The 15,730-nt window shown below is 38.3% G+C and overlaps 1 protein-coding gene across 1 annotated transcript; it reads right to left on the bottom strand.

The window, feature by feature from the left end:
* Window positions 1-915: 915 nt before the first annotated feature.
* On the bottom strand, window positions 916-15,388 carry LOC114144373 (neuroblast differentiation-associated protein AHNAK). Its single transcript, XM_028017115.1, has 5 exons — window positions 15,236-15,388; window positions 11,109-11,140; window positions 10,900-11,011; window positions 9,234-9,403; window positions 916-9,155 (listed from the first exon to the last, which is right to left on the bottom strand). Exons 2-5 carry the CDS (start codon window positions 11,109-11,111, stop codon window positions 1,632-1,634), a joined length of 7,809 nt encoding a protein of 2,602 aa, XP_027872916.1. The 5' UTR covers window positions 11,112-11,140; window positions 15,236-15,388; the 3' UTR covers window positions 916-1,631.
* Window positions 15,389-15,730: the final 342 nt, after the last annotated feature.

Genomic DNA, 15,730 nt, shown 5'->3' with positions numbered 1-15,730 from the left:
CATTAAGCAGGAAAATAATAAGTGAGGTGGATTTTTGGAATGGATTAAATGATTGATTGGAACAATGTAAAGATATGAATCAGTTTTTTAAAATGAAGCTACAAAAAAGGTCATTTTAAATTGTTATAAGATGGAGAATGAATGACAATGGTAAATTTTCTTAAAGACAAACTAACAGGTCGGTAAGAGTCAAAATTATTGCTGGTTGGTAGACGCTTAAATACTTATTTTGTGCTATAAAATGTTAATTAGGGCTGCACAGTGGCGCAGTTGGTAGCACTGTTGCCTTGCAGCAAGAAGGTCCTGGGTTCGATTCCCGGCCGGGGTCTTTCTGCATGGAGTTTGCATGTTCTCCCTGTGCATGCGTGGGTTCTCTCCGGGTACTCCGGCTTCCTCCCATAGTCCAAAAACATGACTGTCAGGTCAATTGGTTTCTCTAAATTCTCCCTAGGTGTGAGTGTGTGTGTGAATGGTTGTTTGTCCTGTATGTCTCTGTGTTGCCCTGCGACAGACTGGCGACCTGTCCAGGGTGTACCCCGCCTCTCGCCCGGAACGTAGCTGGAGATGGGCACCAGCAACCCTCCCGACCCCATTAGGGACAAGGGTGAACAGAAAATGGATGGATGGATGGAAAATGTTAATTAGTTAAAAATCATACAAGGTAATTTTCTGGATTTTTTATTTCAGATTTGGTGTTTCAAATTCAAAATACTTTATTGATCCTAAAGGAAAGTTAAATAGCCCCAAAGGGAAATTAAATTAGTTGTACATTTCACAATTAAAATGTGCCTACAATGTAAAGCAAATCTCCCCAAAATAGCAAATCTCTCAATTTTTTGTAAGTAGGAAAACTCTGTATCGCAGTGTATCACCAAAAATTGTTATCCGGCATGACAGAAGAAATTGCAGAAGTCATTAAAATGAAGGAATTTTATTTATTATTTTTAATTATTCTGTATACTGTAGTATATGTGAACACATGTAAAATAAACCAGAAACATGAAAATGGTACAAAAGTTAGATAATACATTTATGTCATTGCCAAGACTTTTTAACAAAACTGTATGCCATACTAAAAAAGAAACTACTTTTCTGTTATTAAGGGGGAAATACAAGCAATTCAATAACTTCATCATTTATGCATTTTATATTAGAAATCACAGTTCAGTTTAAGCTCAAATCTGAAAATATGTATGCTTAAGTATTTCATCCGATGATCCTTCGATTACAACAAACGATTTAAAACTTATGATTCTTTTTAAAATAGAATAAAAACAATTTATTGCACAATGTTATCCAGGAGTTTCAACATCAAAACAACTAAATAACGAATAAAATATTATTTAAAAAGTTTTAAAATGCCATAAAATATTTTGAGAAAGTATTGTGTAAAAAAAAAAAAAGTAAAAAAAATTGTTTTAGCATGTTATAAAACAACTGAAGAAAATATCTGTTACAATGCACTTTGGCCAAATTGCAAATGATTTTATGTACAAAAATATACAAAACACACACAGGAACAATGGTCACAATAAATAAAGAAATCAACCAAAATATGAAATATACAAAAGTAGAGACATGCGAGTGCTCCCATGATTATACAAGGTTGGAGAAAAAGAAGGTTGAGCCCTTTAGGTAGTTTTCATCTGGAACATCAAGGTCCATTTTTCTGTTGGCAACCCAAGCCTACTGGTTGTGTTGTATTTACTCTTCAGAAGAGCTTGTTTGGGGAAAACAGTGACAAAGTATCCTCCTGAACCGTCAGGGTCATTTTGAGGTAAACCATGCATACTGTGATCTCCACTGTTTCTGGGGTCAACATAAACCCCAGAAGACGGGACCCATTGTTGATGTTTAGATTGTGCTCGGAGGTCTGGTTGTGAACCCCTAGCTCTAAGCACATGGTCTCTCCCTGTGAAATCATCAATGTTGAGATCTGAATGGTTAAAATCAATGTATTGGTGTAAGGCATGATCCACTGCAGGGTAGCTGGACCTCACATTGGTTTTAGTAGACTTTTTATTAAGTCGAATGTCTTGATCTATGTCTAAGTCCGGTCTTTTCAAACTCATACCTGCCATATCTGATCTACGATTCTTATACGAGGCTCCCTTGAAATTTATGGAAGCATCATCAATGTTAAGATTTGGAGATCTTAGATGAGGACTGCGTATGTCTATCAAAGAAGAATTCATACCCATGTGTGCACCAATTAAATCTCCTTTCATTCTTGGGTCATAGATGTTCATTTCTGATGGTTCAATGTTGCCATTTACTCTCAAATTACGTTGTTTTGCACTGAGCTTTGGACCATTTATTCCATATTCAGCTAGATCTAAAGCTGGCAAACTAAAATCAGAATCTCTCAGTTTTGGTCCTGATATTTTTGGACTATTACCAGATATATTGGGCATGTTAAAGTCACTTGTTAAGTTAGCATTGAGGCCTTTTGGCATCTTCATTTGGGACTTTTTTACATTTGCACCAGGTAAACCAACATTGCCACCTGGAGTGTTAATATCCAACTTGGGAGCTTGGAGGTTGACGTTTGGTGCACCAAGCTTAAAGGAGTTGACTCCACCTTTCATATTTGGCGCTTTGAGATTCAGTTCTGGAGAATTGAGGTGCGGATTTAATTTCAGATTTTGCCCCTTTGGTAATTTGGCATTAAAATCTGGTGATGTGAAATCAAGTTTAGGGTCCTCTAGCTTTGGACTAGAAAATCCCACATCAGGAATTTTCAAGTTTGGCAATTTAAGTGGTGAAGTACCAAAATCAACATCTGGAACACCAAAATCAGGCATGGAGGTTCTGAAGTCTTTGTTTGCTAAACTCAGGTTGGGAGAATCAAGTCCACCTTTAATTTTTGGAATATCAAGATCAGAGTCATTTAACTTTGAACCTGAAAATCCAATTTTGGGCATTTTCATATTATACTTTTTACGATTGCCTGATGGGCTCCCAAACCCTACATCAGGCATTTCAAAGCCATTCATCCCACCCTTGACCTTCGGGGCTCTGACACTAAAATCTGGTGACTTGAGATCTGCATTTAAGTCTAAATTTGGTCCTTTTGGTAATGTACCAGAAAGGTTCATTTTCGGCATCTTGAGTTTTCCTGATGGACCTTTAACATCCCAATCAGGACCTTCAACTTCAGGCATATTTAGTTTTCCTGATGGCATGTCTAAATTGGCCTTTGGGCCACTGAGATTTAGTTTGGGGGTCTTAAAGTTAGCCTTAGGCATATTGATGTCGGGCATTTTTATTCCACCTCTCAGATTAGGTCTGGAGACATCTAGATCAGGTGATCCCAAATCGAAGTTGGGCCCATCTATCTTTGGACCTGAAAGACCCAAGTCAGGCATAGTCAGGTTGGGCTTTTTGAATTTCCCAGACAGGTCAGGCATGTTCAAATCTAGATCAGCTTTAGGTGCCTTAAGGTTTAGATTCGGTGCATTTACATCTATATCTGGACCATTTAGGTTGCCATCAAGTTCAGGTCCTTTGATCCCGGGGAAGTTAAATTTGGGCATTTTCATTTTAGGCATTTTAAGCTTTCCTTTGGGTGATCCAATGTTGACATCTGGTGTGTTGATATCTAACTTGGGAGCTTTAAGGTCCACGTCTGGCAAGTCCAGATCAGGAGCATTTATCCCACCCTTGATCTTTGGTGTTTTGAGACTCCAATCTGGTGACTTGAGATCTGCGTTTAAGTCTAAATTTGGTCCTTTTGGTAATGTACCTGAAAGGTCCATTTTCGGCATTTTGAGTTTTCCTGATGGACCTTTAACATCCCAATCAGGACCTTCAATATCAGGCATTTTTAGCTTTCCTGACGGCATGTCTAAGTTGGGCCCATCTATCTTTGGACCTGAAAGACCCAAGTCAGGCATAGTCAGGTTGGGCTTTTTGAATTTCCCAGACAGGTCAGGCATGTTCAAATCTAGATCAGCTTTAGGTGCCTTAAGGTTTAGATTCGGTGCATTTACATCTATATCTGGACCATTTAGGTTGCCATCAAGTTCAGGTCCTTTGATGCCTGGGAAGTTAAATTTGGGCATTTTCATTTTAGGCATTTTAAGCTTTCCTTTGGGTGATCCAATGTTGACATCTGGTGTGTTGATATCTAACTTGGGAGCTTTAAGGTCCATGTCTAGCAAGTCCAGATCAGGAGCATTTATCCCACCCTTGATCTTTGGTGTTTTGAGACTCCAATCTGGTGACTTGAGATCTGCATTTAAGTCTAAATTTGGTCCTTTTGGTAATGTACCTGAAAGGTCCATTTTCGGCATCTTGAGTTTTCCTGATGGACCTTTAACATCCCAATCAGGACCTTCAATATCAGGCATTTTTAGCTTTCCTGACGGCATGTCTAAGTTGGGCCCATCTATCTTTGGACCTGAAAGACCCAAGTCAGGCATAGTCAGGTTGGGCTTTTTGAATTTCCCAGACAGGTCAGGCATGTTCAAATCTAGATCAGCTTTAGGTGCCTTAAGGTTTAGATTCGGTGCATTTACATCTATATCTGGACCATTTAGTTTGCCATCAAGTTCAGGTCCTTTGATCCCGGGGAAGTTAAATTTGGGCATTTTCATTTTAGGCATTTTAAGCTTTCCTTTGGGTGATCCAATGTTGACATCTGGTGTGTTGATATCTAACTTGGGAGCTTTAAGGTCCACGTCTGGCAAGTCCAGATCAGGAGCATTTATCCCACCCTTGATCTTTGGTGTTTTGAGACTCCAATCTGGTGACTTGAGATCTGCGTTTAAGTCTAAATTTGGTCTTTTTGGTAATGTACCTGAAAGGTCCATTTTCGGCATTTTGAGTTTTCCTGATGGACCTTTAACATCCCAATCAGGACCTTCAATATCAGGCATTTTTAGCTTTCCTGACGGCATATCTAAGTTGGGCCCATCTATCTTTGGACCTGAAAGACCCAAGTCAGGCATAGTCAGGTTGGGCTTTTTGAATTTCCCAGACAGGTCAGGCATGTTCAAATCTAGATCAGCTTTAGGTGCCTTAAGGTTTAGATTAGGTGCATTTACATCTATATCTGGACCATTTAGGTTGCCATCAAGTTCAGGTCCTTTGATGCCTGGGAAGTTAAATTTGGGCATTTTCATTTTAGGCATTTTAAGCTTTCCTTTGGGTGATCCAATGTTGACATCTGGTGTGTTGATATCTAACTTGGGAGCTTTAAGGTCCATGTCTAGCAAGTCCAGATCAGGAGCATTTATCCCACCCTTGATCTTTGGTGTTTTGAGACTCCAATCTGGTGACTTGAGATCTGCATTTAAGTCTAAATTTGGTCCTTTTGGTAATGTACCTGAAAGGTCCATTTTCGGCATCTTGAGTTTTCCTGATGGACCTTTAACATCCCAATCAGGACCTTCAATATCAGGCATTTTTAGCTTTCCTGACGGCATGTCTAAGTTGGGCCCATCTATCTTTGGACCTGAAAGACCCAAGTCAGGCATAGTCAGGTTGGGCTTTTTGAATTTCCCAGACAGGTCAGGCATGTTCAAATCTAGATCAGCTTTAGGTGCCTTAAGGTTTAGATTCGGTGCATTTACATCTATATCTGGACCATTTAGTTTGCCATCAAGTTCAGGTCCTTTGATCCCGGGGAAGTTAAATTTGGGCATTTTCATTTTAGGCATTTTAAGCTTTCCTTTGGGTGATCCAATGTTGACATCTGGTGTGTTGATATCTAACTTGGGAGCTTTAAGGTCCACGTCTGGCAAGTCCAGATCAGGAGCATTTATCCCACCCTTGATCTTTGGTGTTTTGAGACTCCAATCTGGTGACTTGAGATCTGCGTTTATGTCTAAATTTGGTCTTTTTGGTAATGTACCTGAAAGGTCCATTTTCGGCATTTTGAGTTTTCCTGATGGACCTTTAACATCCCAATCAGGACCTTCAATATCAGGCATTTTTAGCTTTCCTGACGGCATATCTAAGTTGGGCCCATCTATCTTTGGACCTGAAAGACCCAAGTCAGGCATAGTCAGGTTGGGCTTTTTGAATTTCCCAGACAGGTCAGGCATGTTCAAATCTAGATCAGCTTTAGGTGCCTTAAGGTTTAGATTAGGTGCATTTACATCTATATCTGGACCATTTAGGTTGCCATCAAGTTTAGGTCCTTTGATGCCAGGGAAGCTAAATTTGGGCATTTTAAATTTAGGCATTTTAAGTTTTCCTTTGGGTGATCCAATGTTGACATCTGGTGTATTCATATCTACCTTGGGAGCTTTAAGGTTCATGTCTGGCAAGTCCAGATCAGGAGCATTTATCCCACCCTTGATCTTTGGTGTTTTGAGACTCCAATCTGGTGACTTGAGATCTGCGTTTAAGTCTAAATTTGGTCCTTTTGGTAATGTACCTGAAAGGTCCATTTTCGGCATCTTGAGTTTTCCTGATGGACCTTTAACATCCCAATCAGGACCTTCAATATCAGGCACTTTTAGCTTTCCTGACGGCATATCTAAGTTGGGCCCATCTATCTTTGGACCTGAAAGACCCAAGTCAGGCATAGTCAGGTTGGGCTTTTTGAATTTCCCAGACAGGTCAGGCATGTTCAAATCTAGATCAGCTTTAGGTGCCTTAAGGTTTAGATTAGGTGCATTTACATCTATATCTGGACAATTTAGGTTGCCATCAAGTTCAGGTCCTTTGATCCCGGGGAAGTTAAATTTGGGCATTTTCATTTTAGGCATTTTAAGCTTTCCTTTGGGTGATCCAATGTTGACATCTGGTGTGTTGATATCTAACTTGGGAGCTTTAAGGTCCACATCTGGCAAGTCCAGATCAGGAGCATTTATCCCACCCTTGATCTTTGGTGTTTTGAGACTCCAATCTGGTGACTTGAGATCTGCGTTTAAGTCTAAATTTGGTCCTTTTGGTAATGTACCTGAAAGGTCCATTTTCGGCATCTTGAGTTTTCCTGATGGACCTTTAACATCCCAATCAGGACCTTCAATATCAGGCATTTTTAGCTTTCCTGACGGCATATCTAAGTTGGGCCCATCTATCTTTGGACCTGAAAGACCCAAGTCAGGCATAGTCAGGTTGGGCTTTTTGAATTTCCCAGACAGGTCAGGCATGTTCAAATCTAGATCAGCTTTAGGTGCCTTAAGGTTTAGATTAGGTGCATTTACATCTATATCTGGACAATTTAGGTTGCCATCAATTTCAGGTCCTTTGATGCCGGGGAAGTTAAATTTGGGCATTTTCATTTTAGGCATTTTAAGCTTTCCTTTGGGTGATCCAATGTTGACATCTGGTGTATTCATATCTACCTTGGGAGCTTTAAGGTCCATGTCTGGCAAGTCCAGATCAGGAGCATTTATCCCACCCTTGATCTTTGGTGTTTTGAGACTCCAATCTGGTGACTTGAGATCTGTGTTTAAGTCTAAATTTGGTCCTTTTGGTAATGTACCTGAAAGGTCCACTTTCGGCATCTTGAGTTTTCCTGATGGACCTTTAACATCCCAATCAGGACCTTCAATATCAGGCATGTTTAGCTTTCCTGACGGCATGTCTAAGTTGGGCCCATCTACCTGTGGACCTGAAAGACCCAAGTCAGGCATAGTCAGGTTGGGCTTTTTGAATTTCCCAGACAGGTCAGGCATGTTCAAATCTAGATCAGCTTTAGGTGCCTTAAGGTTTAGATCAGGTGCATTTACATCTATATCTGGACCATTTAGGTTGCCATCAAGTTCAGGCCCTTCGATACCTAGGAAGCTAAATTTGGGCATTTTCATCTTAGGCATTTTAAGCTTTCCTTTTGGTGTGTTCACATCTGGTGTATTTAAATCCAACCTTGGAGCTTTAAGGTCGATGTCAGGCAAGTCCAGATCAGGAGCATTTATCCCACCTTTGATCTTTGGTGTTTTGAGACTCCAATCTGGTGACTTGAGATCTGCATCTAGGTCTAAAGTTGGTCCTTTTGGTAATGTACTTGAAAGGTTGGTTTTGGGCATCTTGAGTTTTCCAGAAGGACCCTTAACATCCCAGTCGGGACATTCAGGCATTTTTATGGTACCTGAGGGCATGTCTAAGTCAGTCTTTTTGCCACTGAGGTCTAGTTTGGGGGTTTTAAAGTCACTACGGAGATTAGGTGCACAGACATCCAGATCAGGTGATCCCAGGTCCAAGTTCGGACCCCCTGTCTTTGGACCTGAAAGACTCAAGTCAGGGATGTTTAGGTTGGGCTTTCTAAATTTCCCAGATGGACCTGAAATATCCATATCTAAATCTGGGACTTGAATATGTGGCAAATCAAATTTGGGCATCGTAAATTTAGGAGCCTTGTACTTTCCAGTTTTACTTTTGACACTAGCAGAAGGAGTATCAGTGGCCAAATTTATTCCCTTCCAGTCGACTATGGATAAATGAGCATCAGATGCAGACGTGCCACTTTTTATCTTAGGGGTTCTAACACTAAAATCAATTGTTTTATCAGCACCCACACTTTCACCAGGGGACTCCATATTAGGCAATTGGACTGACCCACATGGAGTATCCACATTGACATTTCCTAGGTCCATTTGAGTTAGTGTCCCAGACAGCCTAAGTTTTGGTGATTCCACGAGACCAGATGGATTATCTAAATTTAGATCTGGGGTTTTCAGTCTTTTGGCCTGCTTCAGACTGAGTTTACCTTTAGGAACTGTTGACATTCCATCTGGTCCCATTACCTCTATATCATGATCTGGAAGGAACTCATCTGAACCTTTTGAGTCAAATCCTGTATCCAGAACTTTTTCAAGATTTGGCATTTTCAGACCACCAGCTGCAGTCATGCCATTTAAATCATCTGGTGATGTCCTAGAGAGATGGTAGTTTCCAAGATGAGACTGTGGATTTCTAGCATCAAGTCTTGGTCTTGGTCCATTCAAATTGCCACCAAGTGGTGGAAGGTTCAGATTGGTGCCATCCATCAGATCTCTGACCTCAAACTCAGTATCTGCATCAGCATCTGCACTCAACGATGTGGATTTTAGAAGTCCAAAATCAACTCCAAGGCGAGGCAGCCCCATGTCACGCTTTAGGTTGACCTTAGATGAGGCGGCTTTACCAGCAGCAGAGTCATCTTTCACAAACCTCTTTATTTTGGCATTGTAAAGTTTAGTATAGGAATCCATCAGCATCTAGAAAGTGAAGGCAAAACTAGTTGGTTAGAACGTAATGTCAAAGGCATCAATTTTAAGCTATGAAGTTCAACATACTGCCTCTGGATTTCTGGTACACTGGTCCAAATTGTCGACACTCTTGCTCAGGCAGCTTCTGGTAAGAACTTTGACCTTGTCATCAAATGGCTCCATCAGTTTCAGCACATTTATCACCTCCTCTTTTGACAGCTGATTAAAATTTATCGTTGCTCCCAAAATTTCATCCCCTAAGAAAGAAAATAGATATTTGTGTAAATATTGACTCATTTGTTCAATATGGAGGGGTGGACACATTGGCTAGGGCCATTGTTCTCTACCTGTGATGCGGTGAAGCAAATAAATAGTTTAAACTCTACTGATGTCCTTTGAGCTTTTTCATCAAAACTCTGCTCTGGCCAGTTAGGCAAAATTCACAGACAAGTTAGCAATAGTCAACAATAACAATAAATCCACTGGTACAGTTAGGTGTGGAATAACAAATTTAACCCTGTTGAGGGGGATATACTATGTTGTAGCACATGATGTGTCACTGAAACATGGTGGGTATCAACATGGTTATATTTGGTGCATTAGCATTAGCTTTCAAGCTACTTCAACTAAACCACTAGCACAGATAAACCAGGAGATTGTACCACCTCATGACACAAGTCACATTTACTTCTTGGCAGAGCACGTGTAAGAGTTAAAAATGCACTGTTAAATAAACAGTTTATGCTACTATTTATTGAATTAATCATTTCAAATGTGTGATTTTTTTCTTTTGAGCTTTTATTTTGAAGGTCCGATATTGTGTGCGCTTGTCAACTTGTGCCTACGTGACTTCCTCTCCCTCATATCGTCACTATTAAGCATTGTAAGGGTAAGTTATATTTCGAAACGGTGCTGGTGTTTTGTACATATTTCCTCTTTTGTTTTAAATATGACGGGCTATTGTTCAGGATATATTCTCAATTGTTGCTGTGACACTTCGCTGCTATTTTGACCGTAAATATAACTTTTAATGTACTCTTTTGTGTCCAATGGTTGCCATTTCAAGCCTTCTTGTGGCGAGTTATTGTAATTGCGTTTTATTAGTTTGCCGTTAGTTTATTTTTCACAGATGCCTTTTTGCACATGTAGAAACCAGAACTCCATATAAGGCCAGAAGACAGCTGATTTATGTTTTTATTATCTTCAGCAGGTATGGGTTGCGTGGAAATGGACGTTACAGTTGTTTGTTTTATATACTTTTCTGTCCACTAAGTGGCACTGTTGTATTTAAAGTGACCTGGTTTAATAGCATTTTCTTTTTTGGAGGGGAATACAAATATATATATATATTTTTGGAAAGGTAAATAAAATACCTTCTTATTGTTTCTAAGCTCCTGAAAAGAGTTATTCAGGTGATTTTTACATTTAGTGGTTGTAGGTAACCAGGAAAACCCGCAGTGGAGTTTTAGCAGTATGAGCATCCTTCTATCAATCAAGTGGAATGGATTCTTTAGAAACAGTGCTGGGTCCAAATGAATATTTTTTAAATATGAGGGGGAAATGTCACAATCACATACATAATTAAAGCTACACTCATCATATAACTCCAGAAATAGCCAAAAAAGAAAAGTTGGGTTTTAGTACAGGGGACAATAATTTTCTCAACTATTACACTCAGCATGTTTTTAATTGTCAATCTTACGACAACAATCTGAATTTTGAAATGAGGACAAGAAGTAGTGAGAGCTCATACCTTCCTTCAGGTTGTGAGAGGAATCGGTAGCGCTGGAAATGACCAGCGCCCCGTTCTCCAACTCGTCCAGGGTCAAGGCCTCAGAGAGGCTCCGCCCCCTTCGATGTGTTGCCTGGATGCAAAATATTATTTAATTAGTGTCCGTGATTATCCACAAGTGAAAAAGTAAACAAAAACTCAAGCACTGTGGCATAATTGTGCTTTCTTACCATATTTTTGATGGTCGTTTGTAGATCTAAATCTAGAAAAAAGAATAAAAGTAGAATAAAAGTCAATGGATGTTATAGAAATATGATCAAACTCACCACAACTGGCAAAAAGTTAGCTAAGTTCAAAACATAATGCATGTTGCCTCTATAAAAGCTTAAATCTTGGCAGCAGGTGCTGCTCTTTTACTCGCTGAGTTCAGCAAATGATTTTAAAAAAGCTTTACTGAGGTTTTCACTTTAAAGAAGTAGAAAAATACATGTGTCTGCCTAAAACATATTTTAAAATCTGGAAGATTTAAGGAATAACATGTATTTTTCTTCCTTTTTACTATGTGTATTTAGATAAGTAACACCCAGGAAACTTTGTAAGTATGTAAGTTATGCCTTTTAGCCGTTGGGTCATTAAAGGAGACCAGAAACCGGTTCCTGTTGAGTGCAACTGCTTTTTTAGGCGTTTCTTTATTGTAAACAAACAGTCAGAGAAACCATGCAGACTGCTTTCTAATACAGCAGACCTCCTGGCGCATTATGTTATTTTATAATCACACAAAATGAGCTGGACGAGTTTCTTATAAAAACAACATTTAGATAAACTTCTTACTTATTGTTTAACAAATAAAGTAAAGCTGAAACATCTTTCCTTTCTTTATGTCTTGCAAGAAAGGATTAAAAACAAATGCAAACAAAATGGCTAAATAAGTCAAAAACTGAATTTGCATTTAATTGACATAAGTAAAAAAATTGTAATGCTCATGTTGATTTCTTAGCAGAGCCTAAACGTATGACAAACATTCATGTGATTTTTTTTAGAAACTTTAAGGATTGGTTGTCAGTTCTCCCTTTGTTAGAACCAGTTTTGAGTTTTGTGTCACTATGGATTGATTTTATTTAGTGATGTCCTTTCTATCAGTGTTTACCTTGTGTGGTTTATAGGCTTAGTTTGTTTTCCTTTTGTTTAAATTCCCTGATTGCTCTGGTTTTTTATTTTTTTTGCATGTACTTGTTTTAAGCTATTATTGCTCAGTAGCTCACTTCTAAATGTTTGTCAGTTAATCTGACTCATTTGTTTTTTGGTCCAGTAATCACCCTCCTCACCTATAAACCTCAGTTATCTGTTGATTCTTTGTCAGATCCTCCCTTTTCCCTCTGAGTCACTTGTTCTTTGGTTTCTACTGTTTTCGTCTATGTCTCTGGTACTTTTGTTTTTGTTGTTGCTAGCTTCCTAGCTATATAAGATTTTTGTTTATTTATATGAAGACATTTTCACTTTTTCTGCCTGCTGCTTCCTGCATTTGGGTCTACGTAACTATTCATGACATCTTTACGACATTCCAAAGTTCCTACACTGCCCATTCAATATCTTGTTGTTGTTATTATGTTTTAAGACATAGTGATTTTGGACACTTTTATGTGCAGTTACCTTTCTGCATAAACTAAATAAGACTGAACAATAGATTCATAAAATCTCTTACTACTAAATATTAGTCTAATTTTTATGGAACTTAACATTAAACTGCCATTTTCTCAAAATTGCTCAGTTAAAACGGTTTCACGTCTGATTTTGCTGGATATTCCCAGTTTCTAATGATAATCACTTTTGAAATTTTACCTCTAAATGGGATTTTCAGACTAAAAATATCTTTTTGTCTTTTGTTTTTGTTGGGGTTTTTTTTTACATGTTTTTATCCATGCACAGCAGAAAATGTACTCAGGAAATCACCTTGCTGTAAAAAAAAATATACAGTTTTACGCACTACTATGTTGTGTTTGGAAAGACTTTGGACCTTGGAAAAAAAAAAGAAACGTCCTGTGTGTCAGTTGAAGAACACGTTCCACTGACAGAAAGATGTTCACTCACTTTTAAAGAGCTTTAAAGGCTCATCTAAGATAAACTGCCAGGCCTTTAAGCTACGGGAGGAATTACAGGATGGACAGAAAAGCCATTTGTGTATAAAAAGGTTTTATTTTGTCAAAATTGGTTTACTTATTCTTCAAATTAATTTAGTCTGGTCAAAATGTAATTTTCTCCTGACCTTTATTGCTAAATAAGTTATGCAACGTTGCTCTTGACAGTCGGTGGTTACCATAGCAACCAGTAACCGAATGTAATTATGTACAGGGTTTCATTTGTAGTTTTGCCTTGTTTTTTAACAGTTATAATTTTGGTTGTGCATTTTAACTATTTAATTTTACAACTGTCAGCTGCTGGTAGTGGCTTGAGACTTAAATTGCACATTATGTAACTCCCTGGGTAAAAGGTATATTTATTTAAAAATGCTCAAATTAAAAAGTTGGCAGGCCATAACCCCTTAAATTAAAACTAAAATAATTTGAATAAACTAAATAAACTAATAATCTGAGCATCAGTGCAGATTCATAATGAACTTTCAAAATCACATCTGTTCATTGGCCGTTGATACTGAGCTAATGCATTAACATTCAACAAAGCAATTGTTATATAAATTGTATGATTATCTAACTTATTACCATTCTCCATATCAGTTTCAGAATAAGTTTGATGGTGTTTCCAAACACCATCAATACTGGTTTCCTTCAGTATTTTGAAGGAAACCAAGAGTTTCCTTCAAATTACTGAAAACACAAACTGATTATTTAGATTTAAATAATCAGCTTTAAATACCAGATATAAAATCCTAAAACCACCTAAAGGAATAAAACGTTACCATCACCGAAACACAGATGCAAAACTAATCAAAAGACACACAGATTATCCAGTTTTTAGTGAATTTGACCAGAATTACCACTTCTAATTTCTAGAGAGAGAAAGTAAAGAGGTGGAGAAGAGTTTGTAGGTGTGTGTAAATTAATTATATCTTCTTCAAAACCAAAAGTTAGCAACGAAAAAAAGAGAACATGAATTACTGGAACATACTTTCTACTTTTACTTGAACAATATTATTATTAGGTATGACTACTTTTAATAGTGTAAAATCTCTGAATATTCAACCCACTGCGAGTAACATCAATAAATAAAGAGCAAACACGTTTTAACGAAAAATGCACCAGATACAGACACAAATCTACAGCTTATGTTGAAGTGAAGCCTCATGTTTTCACTCCAGCTTTGTCTTTATCTTATTTTCTATTTGTTGAGACATTTAGAGATCATGAAAATACAGCAAACTATTCACATTGTCACTGGAAGCTCTTTATTCTGCACATTAACTACTGTTTTGTATAAAAAAAGCAGATTTTCAAACATTTTTCTTCTTGTTATTTTGTAATTATATATTTTTTAAAGTCCAATCTACTATTTAAAATACGAGAATTTGCATATAAAGTTACATTGTTGTCAATAATTTTAAATATTAGGCCAGATTTTATGATCAATTATGCAATAATCGATTAGTCTTTCTTACTAAATACTGGAAGATTTTTTTACACTGCAAAAACCCAAAATCTTGCCAAGTTTTTTTGGTCTAGTTCCTAGTGCAAAAATATTAGCACACTTGAAATAACACAAAACTAACTTACAAGTAACATTAGAGCGAGGAATGGCAGTAAATTATTCCTTAATTTTGATTTTTAAAAAGTGCTGGTTCCATTGACAGATTATTTAGCTTTTAACAAGACATTTTTCCTTTGGTAAATGAAATAATCTGCCAATGGAACTAGGACCTTTTCTATCAAAATTAAGGAATTATTTACTTAAAATAAGCTGCTATTTCTTTCAGAAAAGGTACGTATAAGTTGGTTTTGTCACATTTCAAGTGTTCTGATATTTTCACTAGAAAGTGAACCAAAAATATTTGGTAAGACTTGGTGTTTTTGCAGTGTGGACAGCTACTTCTCACTTTTACTTGAGTAGAAAGTAGTGATACTCTTATGGAGATGGATTTTCAGAAACTCTAAGCTCTTCTGAACATTACACCATGTTATGAAGATGTTTATCTGTGGCTGAAACCTGCTGGATGAAGTACAGCATGCCTGGAGCACAGCCCAAATCTCATGCTGGTTTGACAGAAACTGCCTGCATTCCAGAAACTCCCAACACCTGGAAAGCAGCTTTCTCACCTCCAAATTCATCAAAACATCAACAAAGCCCATGCAGCACATTCCCTGAAAAAAATGAAGATAAACTTAGTAAAGTTAAAAGCCAAGCCGACCTGGGGATCCATCCGGCCGTTCCAGGTTGAAGTTGAGTCCGTGCTGACAGCTCACCTGGCTGTCACTGAGAGGAGCACATGTTAGGCAGGTGGATACTCCTCCTGAAGCAGACAAACAGGTTGGGCCTGGAACATCTTGCCACCATGTGGAAAACCGTCACTTCATCCTCCCTCCTGCAAACACGCCTTAACTGCAACACACCTTCGTCTCACATGCATGCAAACACAAAGCGGACACTGCGGCGCGGGAATAAAGTGTCAGTTTGACCCGCTTTTCACCAAGCAGCATCTCATCTTATTATTATTTTTTGCTACAGGTAGACACTTTTTTGGGTATGATAACGGCGGACAGTAGGGAAAACAAAACCCAAACATTCCTCCTGACAACGTGAGTGGTGTGAGAAGAATGTTGACCTGAGCCAAGGGAGCGGCGGCGGGCGTTTACCGAATGACTCACGCTCCTTACAGTCTCAGGCTGGGCACAAAGACTGCTGT

The sequence above is a fragment of the Xiphophorus couchianus genome, chromosome 5 (genome assembly GCF_001444195.1).
Source record: "Xiphophorus couchianus chromosome 5, X_couchianus-1.0, whole genome shotgun sequence".
Taxonomy (NCBI): Eukaryota; Metazoa; Chordata; class Actinopteri; order Cyprinodontiformes; family Poeciliidae; genus Xiphophorus; species Xiphophorus couchianus.
This window is presented reverse-complemented; position numbering and strand designations above follow the sequence as displayed.

Bases quoted from the DNA above. Each gene is read 5' to 3' on its own strand.
- LOC114144373 (XM_028017115.1), bottom strand. The intron at 9,404-10,899 runs GTATGAGCTCTC...TTTCTTTCTTAG, and splicing joins CTCTCACAACCTGAAGGAAG to GGGATGAAATTTTGGGAGCA. The intron at 9,156-9,233 runs GTATGTTGAACT...TTCACTTTCTAG, and splicing joins GTACCAGAAATCCAGAGGCA to ATGCTGATGGATTCCTATAC.